Raw genomic sequence first — 20660 nt, forward strand, 5'->3', positions numbered from 1 at the left:
TTCATTGTCAGTCCCATTAATCTGTCTAATCTCTGTGTAATCTCTTAACGTAAAATCATATCATAAGTACTTAAAAGCCACAACATAAACAACTAACTGTGTCTAAATAACGTGTTCTAAGAGATTTTATGTGTGTACTTACATGATTTATTATTTCATACAAAACTATTAACAAACCCGGCTTTATTGTTTTAAGGCTTTTGAATTTGATTATGTTCCTTATACAGATATAACTTCATTTGGTATATTTAGGTATTTCTTACCGAAAGCCCAGGCCTGGTCACACCAAACTAGAGATGGTCAAATAGCTGGCAGTTACTTTCGACCGTACCGTAATCACCCTGCCAATTGGGCATTTGGTTTCTAGCCGCCACGGTCACATTGGCCCAGCACCCAGAAGAGAGAGACAAAAAACAGAGACAGAAACAGCGCAGCAACCAAAATAATAACAATTAATAATACTAAGTGTCCGCTAAAGATATTACACGAATAAAGGCAAACGCTCGCTAGCAGTCAGACCAGCTAGTACTAGTTTTTTTCCCTTTCGTTTTGGCAGCAGTCTCTCTTGGTTATTTTCTGTTTTTTTTTTCTGTTGCGACGCATAAATCGTCTTTAATCGATACATATATATATATATATAAGTTAACGGAGAGTTCAAAAACAAGGCGAACGATTGCAGAATTAATTTGAATGTCGCAGTTACTTTTTGTGCAGCAACAACAACATTGGCAGTAGGCAGTACAACAATAACAAAATCATAAACGAATAACGACGAAAAAGAAGTAGAAGAAAATAAAACGTACGACGCAGCGCAGTCGTTGGTATTGGTCGTGTGCGTGTGTGTGTGAGTGCGAGTGAGCCAGCAATAGGGCTCTGCGTCGACGGCGGCAGCGGCAGAAGAGGAAGAAACAAAAAGTTCAGTTTTTTTCAAACAAAACTCGAGCTCCGCAGTTGAGAACTGGCTGCGCGTTTCGAAAAAAGCTGAAATTAATTAGTGGAAGCCCAAAAAAAAAATTAAGCGACGACACTTAGAGGGCGTGGCAAAACAACAAAAAACAAATAATTAAAAGCAACTAAAAGGGGGCGTTAAAGAAAGAGAGAGGAAAAGCAAGACGCAGTTGGAGATTTTGTTGCTGCTGCTGCCGCCTGCAACAAACGAAGATAATAAAAAAGAGGATCTCGAAAAACAACAGTAACAAGAACAACAACAGCAGAAGGAAATCAACAACAAAAGCCAACACAAGAGAGAGAGAGAGAGACATTGAGAGCAAGAGAGCGAGAGCGAGCAGCTGAAAACATATGATTTTTGTTTGTGTTGTTGTTTTTGCGCGGAACGTGTGAGAAAAGTGGAACGAGTTGTGTTTCAGCTGCTGATTCAGATTCAACCAACGAACAGCAACAACAACGCAAGTGGTAAGTTCTTCCTCTTCTTCTAGTTGTTTTTGTTTGACGCGCAAAAAAAAAAAACGAACGAAAAAGAATGAAAAAAAAATCGTGTATATACATATGTAAATCGAAAATCAAACCTCTATTTATGCAACTATTTGTTTATTATTGCCCTGTCGAAATCACGGATGTGTAAATGGTGCAAAGAGCCAAGAATAGAGCGAAAATCGAGGGGACGAGGAGAAGTGGACAGAGATAGCAGAGCTTTTTGTACCACCAAGTATTTGCTGTTATTTAAATGTCAAAAGTAGTGGAAATTTTGTTTTGGCTGTGACGCGAAAAAAACAATATTTCAAAACACAAACAATGAAGGAGAAAAAGTCACACACAGATACACTCGCCTATATACATATGTAAACATGTGTGTGTATGTGCGCATTAGACGGGCAACAACAAAGCAGTGGAAACGAAACGGACTGATAATGGAACACATTTGGGCACAGTGGATAAAAAGTGAAAAGAACAGAGGTTTAATGAAAGCAAATGTGTGTTATTATTATTCTGAAAATTTAAATTTGATAGGGAAGATCTAGATTTTGAACATATTTTCAAATACATTATTATTATTCAGATATTCCATATTTATAACGTGAAATCACCTGTTCTATATTTTCATTTTTATATAAAACAAACAATTTGCTTTCTGCGTTTCGCTCCACTGTGCGACGCTGCGAGAGAGAGCAACAACAAAATTTCGTTGCAGCTGAGTTGCTGCAAATGCGTTTGTGTGTGCATTCAAGTGCATCTGAATGTGTGTTAGTTTTGTTTTCGTTTTCGGCTCTCTTCTCCCTCTCTCTCTCTCTCTCTATCCCTCTCTCACTTGTGTATATATTTTGATAATTGCTCTGCTTTTGGCTCTTTGTTTTCCAACTGTATTTAAGGGCAACAACAACAACAACAACATTGACAGAAACAACACGCTGGTCGTGTAATCAAAAAATAACAAAAATATTTGAATGGCACAAATTGTTTTCGCTTCATTTACGAATTTAAAACGCACATTAAAAGTGACATTTTTCAATTGCCACCCCCAGTATCTGCCTGCTCTTCTTCTTCTCCTCCTCCTCCGCCCCACTTCCCTCCTCGCCCACATATGATTTTACCTAATAGAAATGTTTGCCAAAAAATCTGGCAATGTTTGGGCGAGTGGGTGGGTGCCATTGAAAAAAAGCAGAAACACAAAAGCAGAAGAACACAACATAAAAAAAGCGAAAATTGCATTCCGCCTGTCAGCACTACAGTGGAGCTTTAATAAAGTAAACTCGTCTTTAATAATTGTAATTAGTAAATCTATTTGAATAATTTATATTTTCATTTTCTCATTTTTATTACCTTTTATTTAAACATTTATATTTAATATTTTCAAATTATATGATTTAAATCAATTATTTTCTTGGTTTTAAGATGGATTCAGATTTTTTAATTTTAGTATCATGATCATAGAAAATGCTACAGAAAAACTCCTATTAAAAATTAAAAGAGGGGTTTTCTTGTACCATTAAAAAATATATTGTCTGTACAATCTATAATCAATCACATATTTTAGAAATATTAAAAAAGATTATGTTTTAAATATAAAAGTTGTTTTCAAATCTTTCTTATATAGTCTAATATATCATTTATTGAAATTCAAAGGAATATTTATGTATTTATAATCATCCAGTTTTTTTTGACTGATTTATATGTGGATAAATGTAATCAAGTACCTAAAACAAAGTGAATTTATCACAGTAAATCTCTATTAAAACTGAGTTAAGTTAAGTGGTTCAGGCAGTTTATTTCGATAAAGTTCTACTGTGCGTATTTGCATGGCCTATAGGTTAGTTTTATCTACACTAGACCAAGGGGTTCCTTTGTTCGCATCCAAGGACTGCCAAAGGTTGAGGGACGTGGACGGCGACCCAGAAGCCTTATCATCTGGTGAGGTGTACGGGGGCCTGTGTGACTGATATACGTATTCCTCTGTAATCTGCCTCAATAGAAATTATTTCGTCCGTAATCTAGTGAAAATAATCAGCTGTGTGTGGGTTGATGAACTTGTGCTATATAGAAATGTGTTTCACAGATACTTTACGTGCACTTTGGGGGAGCAACAAATGCTACAATTATCAATAATAAAAAGCATTTTATTACTTGTTCATATAATATATTTATCCTATTTTGTCGTGTATTCTTGACGCTGATAACTATTATTTCTGTTGCATTTAAGCTGCTGTTACTCACAGCCTAAAAAAACACGTTTTTACCAGAACTGATGAAATTGCATGTCTAATATGTATCTAAACGGTGTGTGGGTATTTATAGTAACACCTGTTCGCGAATTGCATTCGTGTGCGAGTGAGCTATTGTTGGCTATCTTTGGCTATCGTAAAAGGAAAAGGAAACAAAGGAAAAGGGAAAAGATAGTTGCTGAGATTTTGTCAAGTGGCTTTTGGCAACGGGCAGCATAAACAATGGGCCCAAAACGAGTGAAAAAACAAAAAACATGCTGGGGTTTCTCTTTTCCTTTGCATTCTCTTCCTCTCTTTCTCTCTTTCCTCTTCCTCTCTTTCTGCAATTGCATTTGAGCCTGAGATTCGTTTATGCGTTGGCCTGAACTTGGGCTGGAATTGATTGGGTTTCAAGGATACGTGTAAACTAAGGCGAGGGCAAGCAAAGTCTAACTTCTGTAAAAAGAATCTTATCGAAGTTTTGAAAAGCTGAACATTGTTTTGAAAATAAAAACTTTATGAGCAATGTACATACATGTTTAGACATGCTTGGTTCAGATATATAAAAAATATTTTTAGTATGACGAATGTTTTTTCACGTTCTGTGTATTAAAGATAGGATGATGCAATTTTATACATAAAAAACACAAAAAACCGTTCTGCAATATTAACTCAAAAATTGTGTTTTTCAACTTACATATGTGATATTTATGTATGTATATTAATACATAGCTTAACAAAATATGTTTATACATTTTGAAACATAACATAGATTTTATCTCAAAGAAGTTGCAAAATTACAATTGTTTTTAACCTTACAATAAATGTAGCTGAAGTCCTCTAAAAATGTTTTATCAATAAATATTTGGCGTTTCTATGCATTTTTATACATAACATAGATTTCAACTTAAATAAGTTTCAAAATTACAATTGTTTTTAACCTTACAATAAATTTAGCTAAAACCCTCTAAGAATGTTTTATCAGTAAATATTTGGTGACCCAAATTTTAATGCTGGAATGCGTTTATATACATTTTTGTACATAACATAGATTTCAACTTAAAGAAGTGGCAAAATTACAATTGTTTTTAACCTTAAAAAAAATGTAGTTGAAATCCTCTAAAAATGTTTTCTCAGTAAATATTTGGTGATCCAACATTTTTAATGCTGAAATGCGTTTTTATGCATTTTTATATAAAATAGATTTCGAGTTAAAGAAGTTTCAAAATATCAATTGTTTTTTACCTTGCTATAAATGTAGTTGAAATCCTCTAAAAATGTTTTCTCCGTAAATATTTGGTGACCCAAAATTTGTACTGCTGGAATGCGTTTTGGAGGTTTGGCTGTATTAACATTGAGAGGAGGTCTTTCTCTTTCTCCCCCACGAAATTAATGCCGTTTGGATTCCTATTGCTGAACAAAGACAAATGCGTTACTTATGGTGGCCGTGGGTGGGAGGGAGAGAGGAACAGCCAGGGGGCGGGAGGCCATCTCTTTCTCTCACGAGTAGCCTTTGGGTGTGTGTGTGTGTGTGTGTGACATTGCTTGTTATTGTTTTTGTTGCGCGTGTGCCAAGCCAATTGAGGAATGCAGCGATGCAGCTGCACTCTTCCCACCCCCCCACTCCCCGCTTTATGAAGATACCCTTTATTTTTTGGGGGCTTAACCCTTAAGACCCCCACCCCATCACACATATGTTCTTTCTTTTGGGAACTTCAAGTGCTTCAAAAGTAATGCCTCTTCGGAATTTCGCAATTTTCACAAGCGTTTAATTGAATCATTACGCCTTTACAACACGACTTCATGGCTTATCATTTGCCAATTGCAATACGGAATACTATATGCCATGTGCATACGTGTGTATATAGTATATATAAGTATAATTACCTCATTTCTATCTATATGTGGCGAAATACTCGCTTAATCAATTCCACACGTGGAAAAGTTTTGCAAGCTGCATATGTATTTACTGAATAAATCGTTATTTAAGTAATCATCTCGCTAGGGATCGTTCACCCGCTGTCCTCTGAACGGTTTGAATAATTAATGGAATTACCACTTGGAAGATAGTCAAAGAATTATAAATATGTTTTAAATGTTTTTAAAGTGTATTGGAGGTGTGGCACATAACATTAAATTCGGAATTTAATGGGTTCGAATCATATTAATAGCTAGCATTAAAGTGGATCAATTTGAAGAATATGAATCTTAGAAATTAGCTTTCGATAGATTTTAGAGCTGTTAATTTTGTTAATTTTAATTTTAAATTTTGTTGATTATAAGTTTTGTTGCTTTACAAGTTTGGTAAATATAAAAATAGATATAATTACATAGATATTTTTCCCCTGAAACGAAGTATTCCCAATACTAATTTCTCGTGGGGTCATGTGGGTTAATGTGTTTTCCTTTTCTGGACAATTGTTGCACTATCGTCGTTTGCTCTTCTCGCTCAATTCCTTTTTTTCGTTTCGCCAATTGGAAAGGGGAGGTGAAAGAGATCTGCGGCTTGGCTAAAACGGTTATTTTCAATAAATGGGGGAAACAGAGAGCTTCTTTGTGTTTGCATATTGCGTTTTGCTGGCGAATCGTAGGCGAAAACGGAACAGAAAACTAAAACTAGAAGCCAAAGCAAATGGCCTGATGATTTCTGCGTGACTTTGAGGTTTGTTGTTGTGGCTTGGAGCTTGTTTTGTTTTCGCGTTGGCAGTGTGAAAAAGAAAAACAACAAATATTGTTTAAATTTTTGCGTAGTTCTAGCATTTTTTCTTTTTTCTTATACAAACAATTTGTAAGCGTATTTTGTTGTTTTTTTATTGCACGTAATGTGCGACCCATGGAATCGGAATTGACAAAAGCAAAGGGGTACAAAAAGCACCCGAAAAAAAAATATAAATTAAAATAAAAACAAAGTGTGGAGCAGAAAATCCACGTAATGCGCTAATAAATTGGTAACAAGAGAGCGTAAAGTGGTGATGGGAAGGGGGGTGGGGCTGAAGGTGACAGTGGGTGGTGGGGGGTTGGCTCTGTCCAAAGATTAAAGCTTTTTGATTGAGACAAAGGGAAAACGGAACGGAATGGAATGACCATTAGGGTGGACTTTATTTTACTGTTTCATCATAGTTGATGTTGTTTTATTTTATCGCTCATACGCAGTGTGGCCCTTTCTAATGCAAACATTATCTTTTTATTGGAAGTAATGTATTTGTATTATTTTCTTAAAATTATCTGGTGATTTTATTTTTGAAATACTAAATGAAGCTTATTTTATATTATTGTTTTTACAACCAGTTTAAAGGCTATTCAACAGCAAATGTATTGTGCAATGAGTGAGTCAACGCACATAATGAATCATAATGACATGCAAAAAAGCCAACAAAAGGTTGAGCGACTATCATCATAAGATCTCCAAACTACAAGATCATATTTCACATATTCGGGCAAAGGTCTCTTGACCGCCTATTCGGGTTCACCCTAAAGAGAGTGAAAAGAGCGGGGAGCGGAGAGCGCGGAAGATGCATGTGTGAGATTGTTTAATTTGTTTATTTATTGTTTTTGCTTTCTATTTGCAGTTGACAACAAGAGAGCCACAGAAAGAGAAAGAACCGATCAGACGCAGTGTCTCCAGGGGAGAAATAGCATAAGCGAGTGAGAGAGAGAGAGAGAGAGAGCAACACCCACTGCCCACTGCCACCCCCCCAGCCGCCCGCAGTCCACTGACCTCCAGTGTGGAGGCACTGCATCATTGGCAGCAGCTGTGGTAGCAGCTAGAAGAGGAGCGATTCCGGCGGCCATCAGCAGCCACCACCGGCCATCCCCCCCATCAGCCACCGCATCATGTCCGCGGACTCGCCACGCCGCCATCCCTCCGGCGTGGTCGGTTCCGGCATTGGATCGAGCTCCGGATCCGGTTCTGGCTCCGCTTCGGCCGGCAGTAGCAGCAAATCGGGCACCGCCGTGCCCGCCATTGTGCCGCCGCAAACAGTGTCGGATCGCTCGATCCTCGACTCGGCCATTGGCTTCATCAATGAGGTGACATTGGCCAATCAGCCGGTGCAGGATCCCAAGGACACCATCACCTGGGCCCGTTTCGAAACGTGTGCAGATGTCAGCGATCCGCGCTTCGGTGATGACTGGGAGCTGGAGGGGAATGCAGCGCCGCCACTGCTTCTGATACTCGGCTACGGTCTGGGCGTCCAAGTGTGGGCCATTCCGGCCAATGGCGAGGCCGTTGAGGTGCTATCCTGGCGTCACGGCGTCGTCACTGCCCTCCGGGTGCTGCCCACGCCGGCCACGGCTGTTGCCCTGGACGAGAATGGGCGGGCGGATGAGCCGGTCGATGCTTTTGCCGAGAAACGTCCCCTGGTGGCGTTCGTCGATGGAGGCAGTGCAGCGGCCAGCGGTCTACTGGCTGGCAATCCGGGATTGGGTTTGGGTGGCGGCGGCGGTGGAATCACAATAGTCGGCGGATCGGGTGGAGGAGTTGGCGGTATTGGCGTATCGGCAGCCGCCCAATTCAGTGCCGTGAACTTTATGTCCCTCAAAACGGGCGTCCAGGTCAAGACGATCAAGTTCAAGAACGCCGTGCTGGACATCCAGGCAAATCGATCAGCGGTGGTCATCACGTTCCACGAACGGATCGCCGTCTTCGATGCCAGGACGCTGGAGGACCGCCTAACCATCACCACCTGCTATCCCAGTCCGGGGTGAGTGCACTCAATGGAATTTATATATCCTAGTACTTCAGTTGAGCTTACTCCAATGCTTTGATTTTCTAGTCCACTCTATAGACTTTTTGATTATTCACCTTATAGTTAAATATTCCGGGTTTCAATTCGATTAATTAAGGTCTTAGAGATACAATAAAGTCATTGGTAACCTTTTATAGGGTCAAATGTACTACTTTAATAATTTCTTATCTAATTATTAAAGTATATACATATATGTATGTAAATGCCATTTGATCGTTCAGTTCAAAGTGAAGTTAGTTATGCCGCCCAATCATTTGGAAATAATGATAATGAGGAGGTAATGGCCTCAATTTAGAGGGTCGATTAACTTTGATTACAGTTCTTAGTTGAACTAGAGGTGGGTTAAAACGTGATGTAAGTTAGGATTAGTTTCAGTTGAACTTTGTAGTGAACTGGCGGTAGCCAATCCACACTCGCCTAGAACTTGAACTTATAATTATAATTCGCTCTCTTTCTTGGCAGGATCAACCCCAATCCCATTGCGCTGGGACCGCGCTGGCTGGCGTATGCAGAGCACAAGTTGCTGCACTCAAAGCGCAGCGGCGGCGGATGCGATGGCGAGGGCGTTCCCAGTTACACGGCCACTGTGCTTAATGCGGCCAAATCCTTTGGCAAGGGACTGCGAGAGCTGGGCGAGCAGGTGGCCGCCGGTCTGACGGGCACCACCGCCGGCAGCGGTGCCAGCTCCAAGAGCAGCAGCTTCGACTCGGCCAGCGGCGGTCCGGATGCCAAGCAGTCGGGTGTGGTCACCATCATCGATGTGAAGGTGGGTGGAAATGGGATTTACCTTTCCCGACCTGATCTATAACTGATCTTTCCGATTGCAGCATCCGGTGAAGGACTACAGCCCCACGACGGGTACTCCGTTGAGCTCAACGGGTGGCTCCCAGGGCGGTGGCGATCCCATCGTGGCTCACTTTGTGGCCCACAGCGAGGCTCTGGTGGCCATGGAGTTCGACAGTTCCGGCATGCTGCTCCTCACCGCCGATCGACGCGGCCACGATTTCCACGTGTTCCGAGTGCAACCGCATCCGGTTGGTCCCAGCCTGGCCGCCGTGCACCACCTGTACGTGCTACATCGCGGTGATACCAGCGCCAAGGTGCAGCACATCGCCTTCTCGCTGGACTCGCGCTGGGCTGCCGTGTCTACGCTGCGCGGCACCACCCACGTCTTCCCCATCACGCCCTACGGCGGCGCCATGGGCGTTCGCACGCACACCTCGCTGCATGTGGTCAACAAGCTGTCACGCTTCCACCGGAGCGCCGGCCTCGGAGCAGATGGCCGCTCCAGTTCGCCGATCTCGCACTCGGAGAGCACGACGTTCGTGCAGTCGCTGCAGCCGTATCACAATCCCACGTTGCCGCCATATCCGCGGCCGTCGGTGGTACAGCCGCTGGCCCAGCTGCGCCAGCCCTTCACTCTAGGATCACCGCCAGGATCGGCTGGCTTGGGCGGTGGAGTGGGCGGCGGTGTTGGCATGGGCACCGGAGCGAGTTCCGGCGGTCATGGAGGCGTTGGTGTGGGCAGCAGTAGCCAACGACAGCGACAGCGCCTCTCCTCGCTGTCGGACGACAGTGGCAAACCGCTGAGCGTCTGTTCCATCTTCGCCAAGTCGCGCTCCTGGCTGCTGGAGCCACCGATGGCGACACGAGAGCAACCGCATCGCGTCCAGCGCAAGGCGGTGGACTCGCTCTTCGTGATGGCCGGACACGGGGCACTCATCCAGTACGATCTGGACACTAAGCTAGCCTCACGTGAGTCACTCAATTGGTGTGTTCTTGTTTCATCTACTGAATGGCATTTACTCATCCTTGCACAGATGTTGCCAAAGAGAAGATTTGTGATGACACGCCCATCGAGCTGGAGGTGGAGGCCCGCGCCCAGTGGAACCTGGGGCGGCGCAAGGATGGATCTCAAGAAATCGCACCACCGCTAACGCTGGACAATTGGCTGATCAAGGATCGCCATGCCAGCCTGCTGCTGGACAGCGCTCATCATTTCGATGAGCCGGACGAGCGGGCCGAAAGCTGGCTGGCGCAGGTGGAGATCATCACGCACGCGGGTCCCCACCGCCGGCTGTGGATGGGACCGCAGTTTGTCTTTAAGAACTACAACACGCCCAGCGGGTGAGGAATATATGCCATTGAGGATTACTAAAGATATCTTTAATAGCAATTAATTTAGCATTTGATTTATTATATATCCCAATACTTATTCGTATTTATGTGTTCTCTTTCAGTTCGAATCTGAACCACGTCGATGCAGAGGCGGTGGAGATAGGCGTTACCAAGACGTCGACCAACACGCTGCCCTCGACGGCAGCAGCTTCGTCTGCTCTGGGAGTGGGTTCGGTGGGGGCCAAGGATCGGTCCAGTCCGCTGAACATGCCACTGAATGCAGCAGGCACCTCGGTGGGAGGATCTGGCATTGGTAGCTCAGCGGTGACGGGACGCAGCGGTGCCGGAGTACCGGTTCTTATCGAATCCGGATCTTACAGTAAGAGGTTGAACCTGACTATAGCTTCTGGAATTAACTGGTATTTTCTGTGAACCTAATAGGCAGCATTGAGCAGAGTCCCAAGTTGATGGATCGCTTCCGACATGGTCACTTGGACTCGGATTATGTCCACGGCGACACACGTCTCAAGGAGGATTTGGCGGATGCCATGCGTGAATCCCCATCCACGGCTGCCGCGCGACGGGAGACTTCGGGTGAGTGGCAAGCGAGTCGCAAATCGTCCTGGATAGATGTACACATAAATATCGCATGTTGTGCAAGACTATTCGAATGCTAGCCGATGATTGTGGGAAGAGACTTGCTTGTGTGGTTCTAAAGGGGATCTGAGTTCCGTTCTGGCCATCCAATCGAGTGAATCCCTCGAATCAAAGGCATCCTCCTTGATCGTTAACCGATTCTCGATGTCTTCACAAATCGTTTTATTAATTGTCTACGATCTATTCAAACGTTTAATGTTCTTTTTTTTACATTTTGGTTTTAAGCTTTTGTTTTTGAAACACATTATTATATATATATATATTCTTACGTTTTAATTTTCGAACGCTTTCAAAATGAAAATGTTTAATTCAAAATATTTTTGGTGTTTAAACAAAAGAAAAAAAGCTGTATTTAAAAATTGATTATAAAACACCACGAAATTGGCATTGGTTGTTGGTTGTTGATAATGATGATGAACTATGATGATATGATGCTGATGATGATGATGTTATAGCCATCCCTCCCACCTCTCACCCTAGCATGATCCTTTTACTCAACTTTCTTATATCACTAATCTTTCTCTACATTCCTCATCCATTTACATTTCTCCCTTTCTCGCTGTGTGTGTGTGTGTGTGTGCATTGGACATTTTTTGGTGTTTGGTGTTTTTTTTTGGTTTCAGTTCTTGAAATTTTATTTTTCTAGCCGGATAAATCATTGCTTATGCAAATTGACCATATATATTTTCTTTGGTGTTTTTGTTTAGCCGTAAAGTGAGGTACAACTAAAATTAATCTATTTCTATCTTAATGACAACTAAATTTAAGCTAACAACATTTTTGCCACAGCAGAGTCTTCTATCCAAAAGAAAGAAACCCACAAATTCTACCTACCGCTAAAATAAATCTACTGCAACACATTATATTACACATCTACTTTTAACACTTCTTTGCCCCATTGGTCGCTGTTAATCCTGTCGTGCACTTAACTCCCTGGGATTACATTGGACTGATCGGGTAGAATGTATGGACATATTTAGCCTTGATCTAGTCTGATTTCCGTACTGAAAAAAAATGTAACAAAATTTGCCTCTACAGCTCGATTTGGACGCTTTTCTCACCACGAAACAGCACAGCCAAACATTCTTAATTTCCATAACCATTTAACCACTGCACTTCTGATCCTTATAAATTTTTCTAAACTAGTTTTTCCTTTTGATGAACTATTATCTTAATTTCCTTAACGATCTTTTTTACCACCGAACTTCTGATCTTTACATGTTTTTCCAAACTTGTTTTTTCTTTTCATAAATAGTTATTACTTATAACCACACTTTCTGACATATACTTTTTAAAACTTTACCACCCATCCCACTCTCATCACTCAGTTTTGTGTAATTTGCACCACTATTTCTGAACTTTATATCACATGGTTGCATATTATTCATCACATGGTTGCATTTTATTCACCTCGACCCACTTTTCACCTCAATGCTTCACATGGTTGCATTTACTTCACCTCGATGCACTTTTCACCTCAATGCTTCGCCGCTTCCTCTTCTTCTGCTTCACTTTTTTATGGGTGCCCCTTTTCGTCCTTGTCTCTTGTGATTCGTTAAATACACTATTTATTTTTTATTCGTTTGCTAAAAATGACGAAAGAAAAATTGTAAACCGAAAGTTTCATTGCACGTGCGAGTGAGAAAGCCATAGAGTGATTGGGATCGAGTGAGATGGAGAGAGGGAGAAAGCGAGGGAGGGAGAGAGAGAGAGAGAACGGTTGAGAGGAAAGAGCACATTAATCTACATGAATCTTTTAATAAAAAGCCAAAGCCATAAAAATTTCAAAAACGCAATTCAAAATTCACGATAAAACAATATTCCAGTTTCTTTATTATTTACCCAAAATCAATGTCACGCTACTATTTTTTAACTTTAATTTTATAATTCTTTTCGTTTTCACACTAAAACAAAAAATAAAATAGACAGTTATAAAAATATATTTTCGATTTTCATTTATTTAATTTGCCTAAAACAAATATCTATATTTACAAAGTTTTTTATTTCTGTTCCACGTTCGATTTTCCTTTTTTGTTTTGAGTGTTTTCCGCTTCCTTTTCAATCGATCAACTGCTCGAAAAATAAAAGTTTTCAACGCGCATACTGCCAATAATAACAAAACCAAGCTTAGCTAAAATATTTAAAAATAAATGCATACAATAAATAGAAAAAACAAAAGAAGCTAAAAAATATTTTCCAATTAAACATTTTCAAATCTTCGAATCAATATCGAAATCAAAATTTGCCTTTGGCTTTTTGTTTTTTGTTTCCTGTACGAACCGAAAATGCGCTTTTCTCATAATTTGTTTTCTCTTCTATTTCTCTTTTTCTCCGCTCTGTATTCTGTGTCCTGTGCCCCACCGTTGTTGTGCCCCGCCTCCAGCTGCCTCTGCAGATCATGCAGCTCCTCCGTGTGGCGACCACCTGGCCACCGGTTCCTCGCCAGCCGCCCAGGATCACCTGGCCGCCGGCGGCATCGGAAGTTCGTCCTCGAATTGTGATAATGCCTGCTATTACGATGCCCTCGCCGAGCACGAGAGCCTCAACGACCTGGACGAGGTGGTGGAGGATCAACATCAGCATCACCATCAGCATCCGGATACGGAGACGCATTTGCACTCGATGGATTCCATTTCCGCCCTGGCCTCCGTTCTGCCCAACATATGCAGCTATTCGCGTGTGGAGAAAATGGTGAATCCTTTGGGAACGGTCACGGATCTGAATGCTGGGATCTCTGGGGAACTGCAGGCAGATATGCTGGACGAGGTGGTGGGCCAACTGGCCGCTGAGGATACGGTGATCCATGAGAATTGCGATGAGGCCCTGTTTCGGCCAGTGGTGGCCATCTTTTGCAGTGATCCGGTGGAGAGACAAAAGCTCCTCCAGAAGAATCAGAAGACGGAAGAGGCCACGTCATCAGAGCTGGAACTGGAGCAGGCCATTTGCCAACCGCCAGTGGTGCTGGTTAATAAGTTGATTGTACCGGTGATTGCCAAGGAGGTGGACGAGGTGCTCGTCCAGAAGGAGAAGCAAAAGTCCCAGAAGCAATCGCACAAGGCACAGCAGCAGCAGCAGCAACAGAAAGCCCTACGATCCCTGGCAGCTGCCGAGGATGCTGCGCAAGCGCAGAAATTCGCGGAGCTTTCGAACCTTAACAAGCCCAAGGGTAATCCCAGCCAGGGCAACAACACTAAAACTGCCAGCCAGAAGAGTGGGAGTGGCACCTCCGAGGATGAGGCCACCACTGCCACAATCGCCAAATCAGCGAAGAAGGCCAAGAGTAACAAGCAAAAGACCAGCGGGAAAGTGATCGAAAGAAAGCCAGAGCAGAAGAATCAAGAGCAGAAGAATCTAGAACAGAAGAATCTAATGCAGAAGAATCTAGAGCAGGAGAAGATCATAGTGGAGGAGGAGGAGAATGAGGTGATGAAGAAAGCCAAGCCGGAGGAGGACTCCGATCCGGAATCAGATCATGCAGACAGTCTTTTGGCCAACAAGAGCAGCATTGCTGCCGTCATGGTGAGCAGTGCCAGTGCCCAGGGATTGAGTTTGCATGTGGAGATGAGTTCGTCGGATGCGCAGGACGAGAATGAGGAGGCAGAGGAAGACGAGCAGGATCCCGAGGAGGAGCCTCCTAGGATGGGCAAGAAGAAGCTACAACCGGGTGGAGCAGTGGAAACCATGACAATCGACAAGGAAATGGAGAAATCCAAAGAGAAGGAGCTGAAGCTCAAGGAGAAAGAAAAAGAAACAAAGCTTAAGGAGAAAGAGCGAGAAGAAAGGCTTAAGCTCAAGGAAAAAGAAGATCGGTTAAAGGAGAAAGAACGAGAAGAGAAGCTCAAGGAAGAAAAGATCAAAGAGAAGCTGAGGGAAGAGAAGCTCAAGGAGGAAAAGATCAAAGAAAAGCTGAGAGAAGAGAAGCTCAAGGAGGAAAAGATCAAGGAGAAGGAAAAAGAAGAAAAGCTTAGAAAGGAGCGGGAAGAGAAGATAAAGGAGAAGGAACGCGAAGAGAAAATCAAGGAGAAGGAAAGAGCTGACAAGATCAGGGAGATGGAACGAGAAGAAAAACTTAAGGAGAAGGAACGAGAAGAAAAGATTAAGGAGGAGCTGCTCAAGAAAAAGGAAAGGGAAGAAAAGCAAAAGGAAAAGGAGAGAGAAGAACAGCTCAAGGAGAAAGAAAGGCAAGAGAAACTAAAGGAGAAGGAACGTGAAGAGAAACTTAAAAAGGAAATGGAAGAAAAGCTTAAAGCAAAGGAAAGAGAGGAAAAGCTTAAGGAAAAGGAACGAGAGGAAAAGCTTAAAGAAAGGGAAAGAGAGGAAAAGCTTAAGGAAAAAGAGAAAGCTGAAAAGCTCAAGGACCTCGAAAGAGAGGCTAAGTTGAAGGAGAAAGAGGTGCAGAAGGAAAAAGAGGCCAAAATCAAAGAGAAGGGGGAGAAAGAAAAGCTGAAAGAGAAGGAGAAATCCCTCGAAACCCTCATCCCGGCAGCCGCGACCAGCGCCTGGAGGCGCGTAGTCGACGAGACTCCACCCAAACTGCCAGCGGTTCAGGACTATCCCAGCCTGGGCAAGAAACCCACTAAAGCGAGTCCGGAAAAGAAGCGGGATGAGAAACTGCTGCCGGAACTAAATACTCCCCCGAAAGAAGTCAAGGACACGTTTGAGGACTTCCTAAGCGGCCTAAAGCCCCTGGAGGCCTTGCCTCCACTTCCTGCACTGGAACCCCTCGAGGTCAAAGAGGACTCCAAGAAGGAAACGGTCAGCTTAATCAATTTCGAAAGTCCGCTACAGGAGAAGTCGGCGATCCCGCGAAATATTTCCCCACCACCCCGGGGTTTCACCGAACAAAATCTGATCCTGGCCCTGTGCGGCTCCCTGCACTACGAAAACGAACAGGAACGCATAAGGAACATAGATCCAGAGGTGCAGCCCGAGGTGGTGACCACACCGGAACCCGTTTACATAACCCTGGATACACTGGATCTGCAGAAGTCCGCCTCCACATCGAATACCTCTTCCGGATCCGAGGAGATTGTCATCATGGAGGAGCCCATCAAGAAGCTGAGCAAGAAGCACAAGCGACTGAAGCAGCTCCAGCTGCAGCAGCAGCAAAGGGAACGGGAACGGGAACCAGACGACGAGGAGCTGCGTCCTTTGATTAGCATCAGCATGTGCGATTCACAGCTGGAGGTGCAGGAACAGGAACCAGCTGCCAGGCCGATACCCGACGAGGATGAGGATGTTGAGGAGACAGAGCCAGAGCAATCACTGCCCGAGGACCTGCTGCACTTCGGCAGCAGTGGCGTAGCCACCAATGCCACCAACACGGACAGCGAGGGACCCGTGCCGGCCACCACATCCGATGACAATGTAGTCTACGGCTCCTCCAGCACAACCAATGCCGCACCGCACAAGCTCAAGACCAAGAAGCTGGAGCACAAGATAAATCTGATAGCGGCCATTGAGGCGGCCACCTCCTCGTCCACATCCTCTGCGGAGGAGAGCAGTGTGGAGACGACTGCTCATCCGGATCCCACAGGTCTGGGTCTGGGCATTGGATTGCCATCCTCCCTTTCGCCAGGCGGAGCAGCTGGCTCTGGGAACTTGGCCACGGGTGCTGCCACCCCGGCTACTCTGCCCGCCGCCGGAGGCGTTACCTCTGTGGGATTGGGCGTGGGCGTGGCCAGTCCGCCGAGTGCCACAAAGAAGAAGACGAAACGACGCAAGAGATAAGAATTAGCGATATGTTTGCTGTGCGTCTTTAGCCTGGTGGTGCTGTGGCATTTGTACGCCAACCGACAGGATGCAGGAGCACCCACTGCCCATGCGCTCCAGCAGCAGCAGCAGCAGCCGCAGCAGCCACAGCCGCCGTCGCCGCCGGATAATGCTCTTTCGGAACAGCCAGGGCAACCTGACAACCAGCCCAATCCCATCGTGAAACAGGAGGAAGGTGACCAGCCGGTGGGCAGAACCAGAGCCAAGTAGAGGGAATCACTTCTTCTACCCGGGGACAGCAGCAAACGAGGGCAATTCGAAACCCACATATTGAAATGGACAACAACCACGACAGATGACTCTAGATTCATAATTTTTAGCTGTGTGCAAGAAAAGTAAATCATTTCAGTAACCACAAAACAAAAACCAACAAAAAAAAAAAAACAAACAAAACAAAACACAAAACTCTGCAAAAAAAATGTGATTTATCGAAAAGAAAAACAAAAAGTTAGTTATAATGCATAATTTAAAGCGAAAACAAAACATAAAAAAACAAAACAAAACGACTGTAGCTATTCGTTTAGACAAAAAACATAAAAACCAATGAGGAAAAGCGACAAAAAATATTTAAATACTAACCGAGTTTTAAGTGCAAAGTTATATTGTTAGCTATACATTTCTAGAAATTATGAATACAACATAACATATATATAAACCACACCCATTTATATATATGTATAAATGAATATATATATATTTAATTGAAAGAAAAAGAAAAAGGCCTAAACGTAAGCACACAGATCATGTATCAAAAATAATTAATGCTCTCAAATTGTACATAAATGGCGCCCGAAAATTCGTTCAGTGCGAAAATCGAAATTTGTAAAATTGAAATCCTGCCCCCTAGCTTACGCACACCCACCCACACACACCACACACCACACACACATGCAGCTCTAGCTTGCAGGACACACAGTTGGAAGTTACTGGTTAAATAAATATTCAACCCCATATGGGTATTCAATTTTATCCATAGAACGATTCTCCCAAGAAACTACACTTTCCTGCCCAAAATCCAACTGGGTGTAACTTTTGCAAAGCAACTAATTATAATAACTAAACCATATTGATTATAATACTAATTGTCCAATGTCACAATCGTTTGAACTTGTTTTTAGGCTTTGCTTTCGTTAAGTTTTCTCCATACTCGTTCAAGTTTCATCTAGTTTCTCCCACACTCAAGGTCCCCTTTTAAAATGTTCTATTATTTGTTTCTTTACTATACTTGATACGTTTGTTAATTTATTAAATTTTTAGAAATTGTCTCTTGTGTATGTTTTTATTCCGTTTTTCTCTATTTTTTTTCTTTAGAAGATTGTAAAAAGTAAGGAAATCAGTTGTTTTCTGTATATATATATATGTATATCGTATAAAAATTATGTCTAACTCGCAGTATTTATGATTTACGTTTGAGAGATGGATGAAAAAGGAGGCAAGGAAATCGCTAAACACTAAAATTTAATTTAATTAAATGATGTATAATTAAATAAATGCAATTTTAGTTAAAACAACAAATGAGGCTAAAATGTGTTGTCACTGGGGTTTGGGATCTTGTTTTGCAGATTTAACATTATGAAATTGTTTTTAAAAATCAACAGTTTTTAATATTGTATAAAAAATATTATTGTATCATATTATATTATTATAATATATCATGACATATAATAATATTATATCATACATATATAACATCATTATAATATTATTATTATCACATTTAAAAACTATTAAAAGCTTAAATTCAGAATTAATATTTTAAATATCTTAGGAAAAAAGCACAAATTCGGAATTTATATTTAAAATATCTTAGGAGTTGATGTTTTATTTTTATATTGTTCTTCCGAAATCATGAAAAATTCATGAACGCCGTAAAGGGTTTTGTATATAAAATCAAATTAATGTGATTATTATTTAAGATTTTTTTAATGTTTTGTTGGGGAAATACAAATATTAACAATCCACTGATTAAGTTGATTAATTTATTTTAAATATATTCCTTTCATAGGCACTTATTTTACCACGGATCAGCTGGATGGCTTGGCTCACAACAACAATAACAACATCAACAACAACATAATCCCAACCAAGGGCAACATGAATCCCAATGCGATGCTGAACAACAAGGGCCAGAAATCGGAAGTCACAGATGCTGGGGACTATCCCATTCGCCATTCTTTCGGCGAACACGGTGAACTGTCGACGGTGGTGAACATCGAGGTGTTCGACGACCAGCTGAGCATGAGCAGCATCAGCACCAACAGTCGCCTCTCGCTGGAAGGACCGCCGTCGCAATCGTCGCCGCCACTCAGCCTGACAAACGGGCTGATGGACACCAATTTGATGCACTTCAGCGAGAGTGCGACCACCACTGGCGGAGTGCCGCAGAGGGGTGGTGGCTCCCGCTTCGAGGTGGATGTGGAGCTGGATGGCGAAGAGGATGATGGCGACCGCGACGACGAGGTGGAGGAGGATGAGGATGCTGAGCGGGAGGATCGCCAACTGGGCCGGCGGAATTTGTGAGAGTTAATCCAGAGGGCAGGCCTGTTGGGTGGCCAGCTCCAGTTGCGACGCATCTGCTCCCAGCTCTTCAGTCCGAGTCCGCGTGCTGGCGAGGATACCCAGACTTAGCTTTCGGTGCTCGCCCTACCCATTCTCTGTATCTGTCTCTCCATCGGCATCGGCATCGGCATCTGCCTCGGTATTCGTATCTGTATCTGTGTCTCTAATGAGCTATTGTAGATTAATTTTACTTGTTTTGTTTAGTCCAAGTAGTCGATAGTTGATATATATATCCGGTATCGTTTTTGCAGCCATTTTTATTTTTGTTTTTTGATTTCCACAAAACACAAACACAAAGCCCCCAGAAAAACGAAAATGTGAAATGCCAATGCAATAAAAACGTAAACAAAATCGTGTGAAAAGATATATAAGCATAAGAAATAGATCAGATCAGACCTCAGCTGAATGCCGTGATATTTAAAATAAAATTTAACAAAAACAAAGTAAAAAGATAAAGAAAAGGAGGAGCGTAGAACGAACGAGAGGCGAAATACAATACAATATTAAAAATATATATATACATATATCTAATGATCAGAAGGCGCATAAAGCAAACACAATAAACCACAAAATATGAAATATGTAATAGCATAATAACACCATCTACTTACCTTAGACTAAAAATGAAAAGCTCCTTAAGCCCAAATTCGAAAAAGTTTTCACCTTATTTCGATTTGCTAATTTTTCCAATTTTTTTTGTACCTTAATTAAGTAGGAATTTAGTTTTGTATACTTTTCTATGTAAACCAATGAAATCCAGTTCAACAATTCACTGTGCGTTTTGTGACTGTTGGATGGGAATGAATTATAATTAACAAAAAAATGATTACTACACAGACTTCCTCTCCCATAGTTGTAGAATGCACTTTGTTATACCGTAACATTTAGCTACCTGTAAAGTTAACCAATTCCAAGTCTTATTTCTGCCTTCAGCATTCACAGTTTATTTAATTCTTCGACTCTGAAGCGAGAATTCATTCCAAAAAAAGAAACGAGAAATTAAAAGCTCACACGCAAACCTTAACGTAAAGTCAACAACAAAGTCTCCGAAATAATTGAGAAAAATAAAACATATCCATTTACAGTTATACTTATAGTATAAATATTCACACATTGGTGCATTATCGACATCCCAAAACAAAAGTCTTAA

The 20660-nt window shown here is 42.2% G+C and overlaps 1 protein-coding gene and 1 long non-coding RNA gene across 4 annotated transcripts; one reads left to right on the forward strand and one right to left on the reverse strand.

Moving 5' to 3' along the window:
* The first annotated feature begins 380 nt into the window (after window positions 1-380).
* LOC119557693 (breast carcinoma-amplified sequence 3 homolog) lies at window positions 381-20598 on the forward strand. 3 transcript variants are annotated; one of them, XM_037870567.1, is made up of 8 exons: window positions 381-1413; window positions 7226-8359; window positions 8867-9170; window positions 9232-10159; window positions 10225-10531; window positions 10645-10901; window positions 10964-11116; window positions 13575-17654. In XM_037870567.1, exons 2-8 carry the CDS (start codon window positions 7491-7493, stop codon window positions 16907-16909), a joined length of 6153 nt encoding a protein of 2050 aa, XP_037726495.1. In that variant the 5' UTR covers window positions 381-1413; window positions 7226-7490; the 3' UTR covers window positions 16910-17654. The 3 variants fall into 3 exon arrangements, with proteins under 3 accessions (XP_037726495.1, XP_037726494.1, XP_037726496.1); XM_037870566.1 differs by having other exon boundaries at window positions 382-1413; window positions 13563-17654; XM_037870568.1 differs by lacking the exon at window positions 13575-17654 and adding an exon at window positions 18957-20598 and having other exon boundaries at window positions 384-1413.
* Window positions 3199-3612, reverse strand: LOC119557695. Its single transcript, XR_005220116.1, has 2 exons — window positions 3521-3612; window positions 3199-3463 (listed from the first exon to the last, which is right to left on the reverse strand). It is a non-coding gene; the product is annotated as an uncharacterized LOC119557695 (long non-coding RNA).
* Window positions 20599-20660: the final 62 nt, after the last annotated feature.

This window comes from Drosophila subpulchrella, chromosome X (assembly GCF_014743375.2).
Source record: "Drosophila subpulchrella strain 33 F10 #4 breed RU33 chromosome X, RU_Dsub_v1.1 Primary Assembly, whole genome shotgun sequence".
Classification (NCBI taxonomy): domain Eukaryota; kingdom Metazoa; phylum Arthropoda; class Insecta; order Diptera; family Drosophilidae; genus Drosophila; species Drosophila subpulchrella.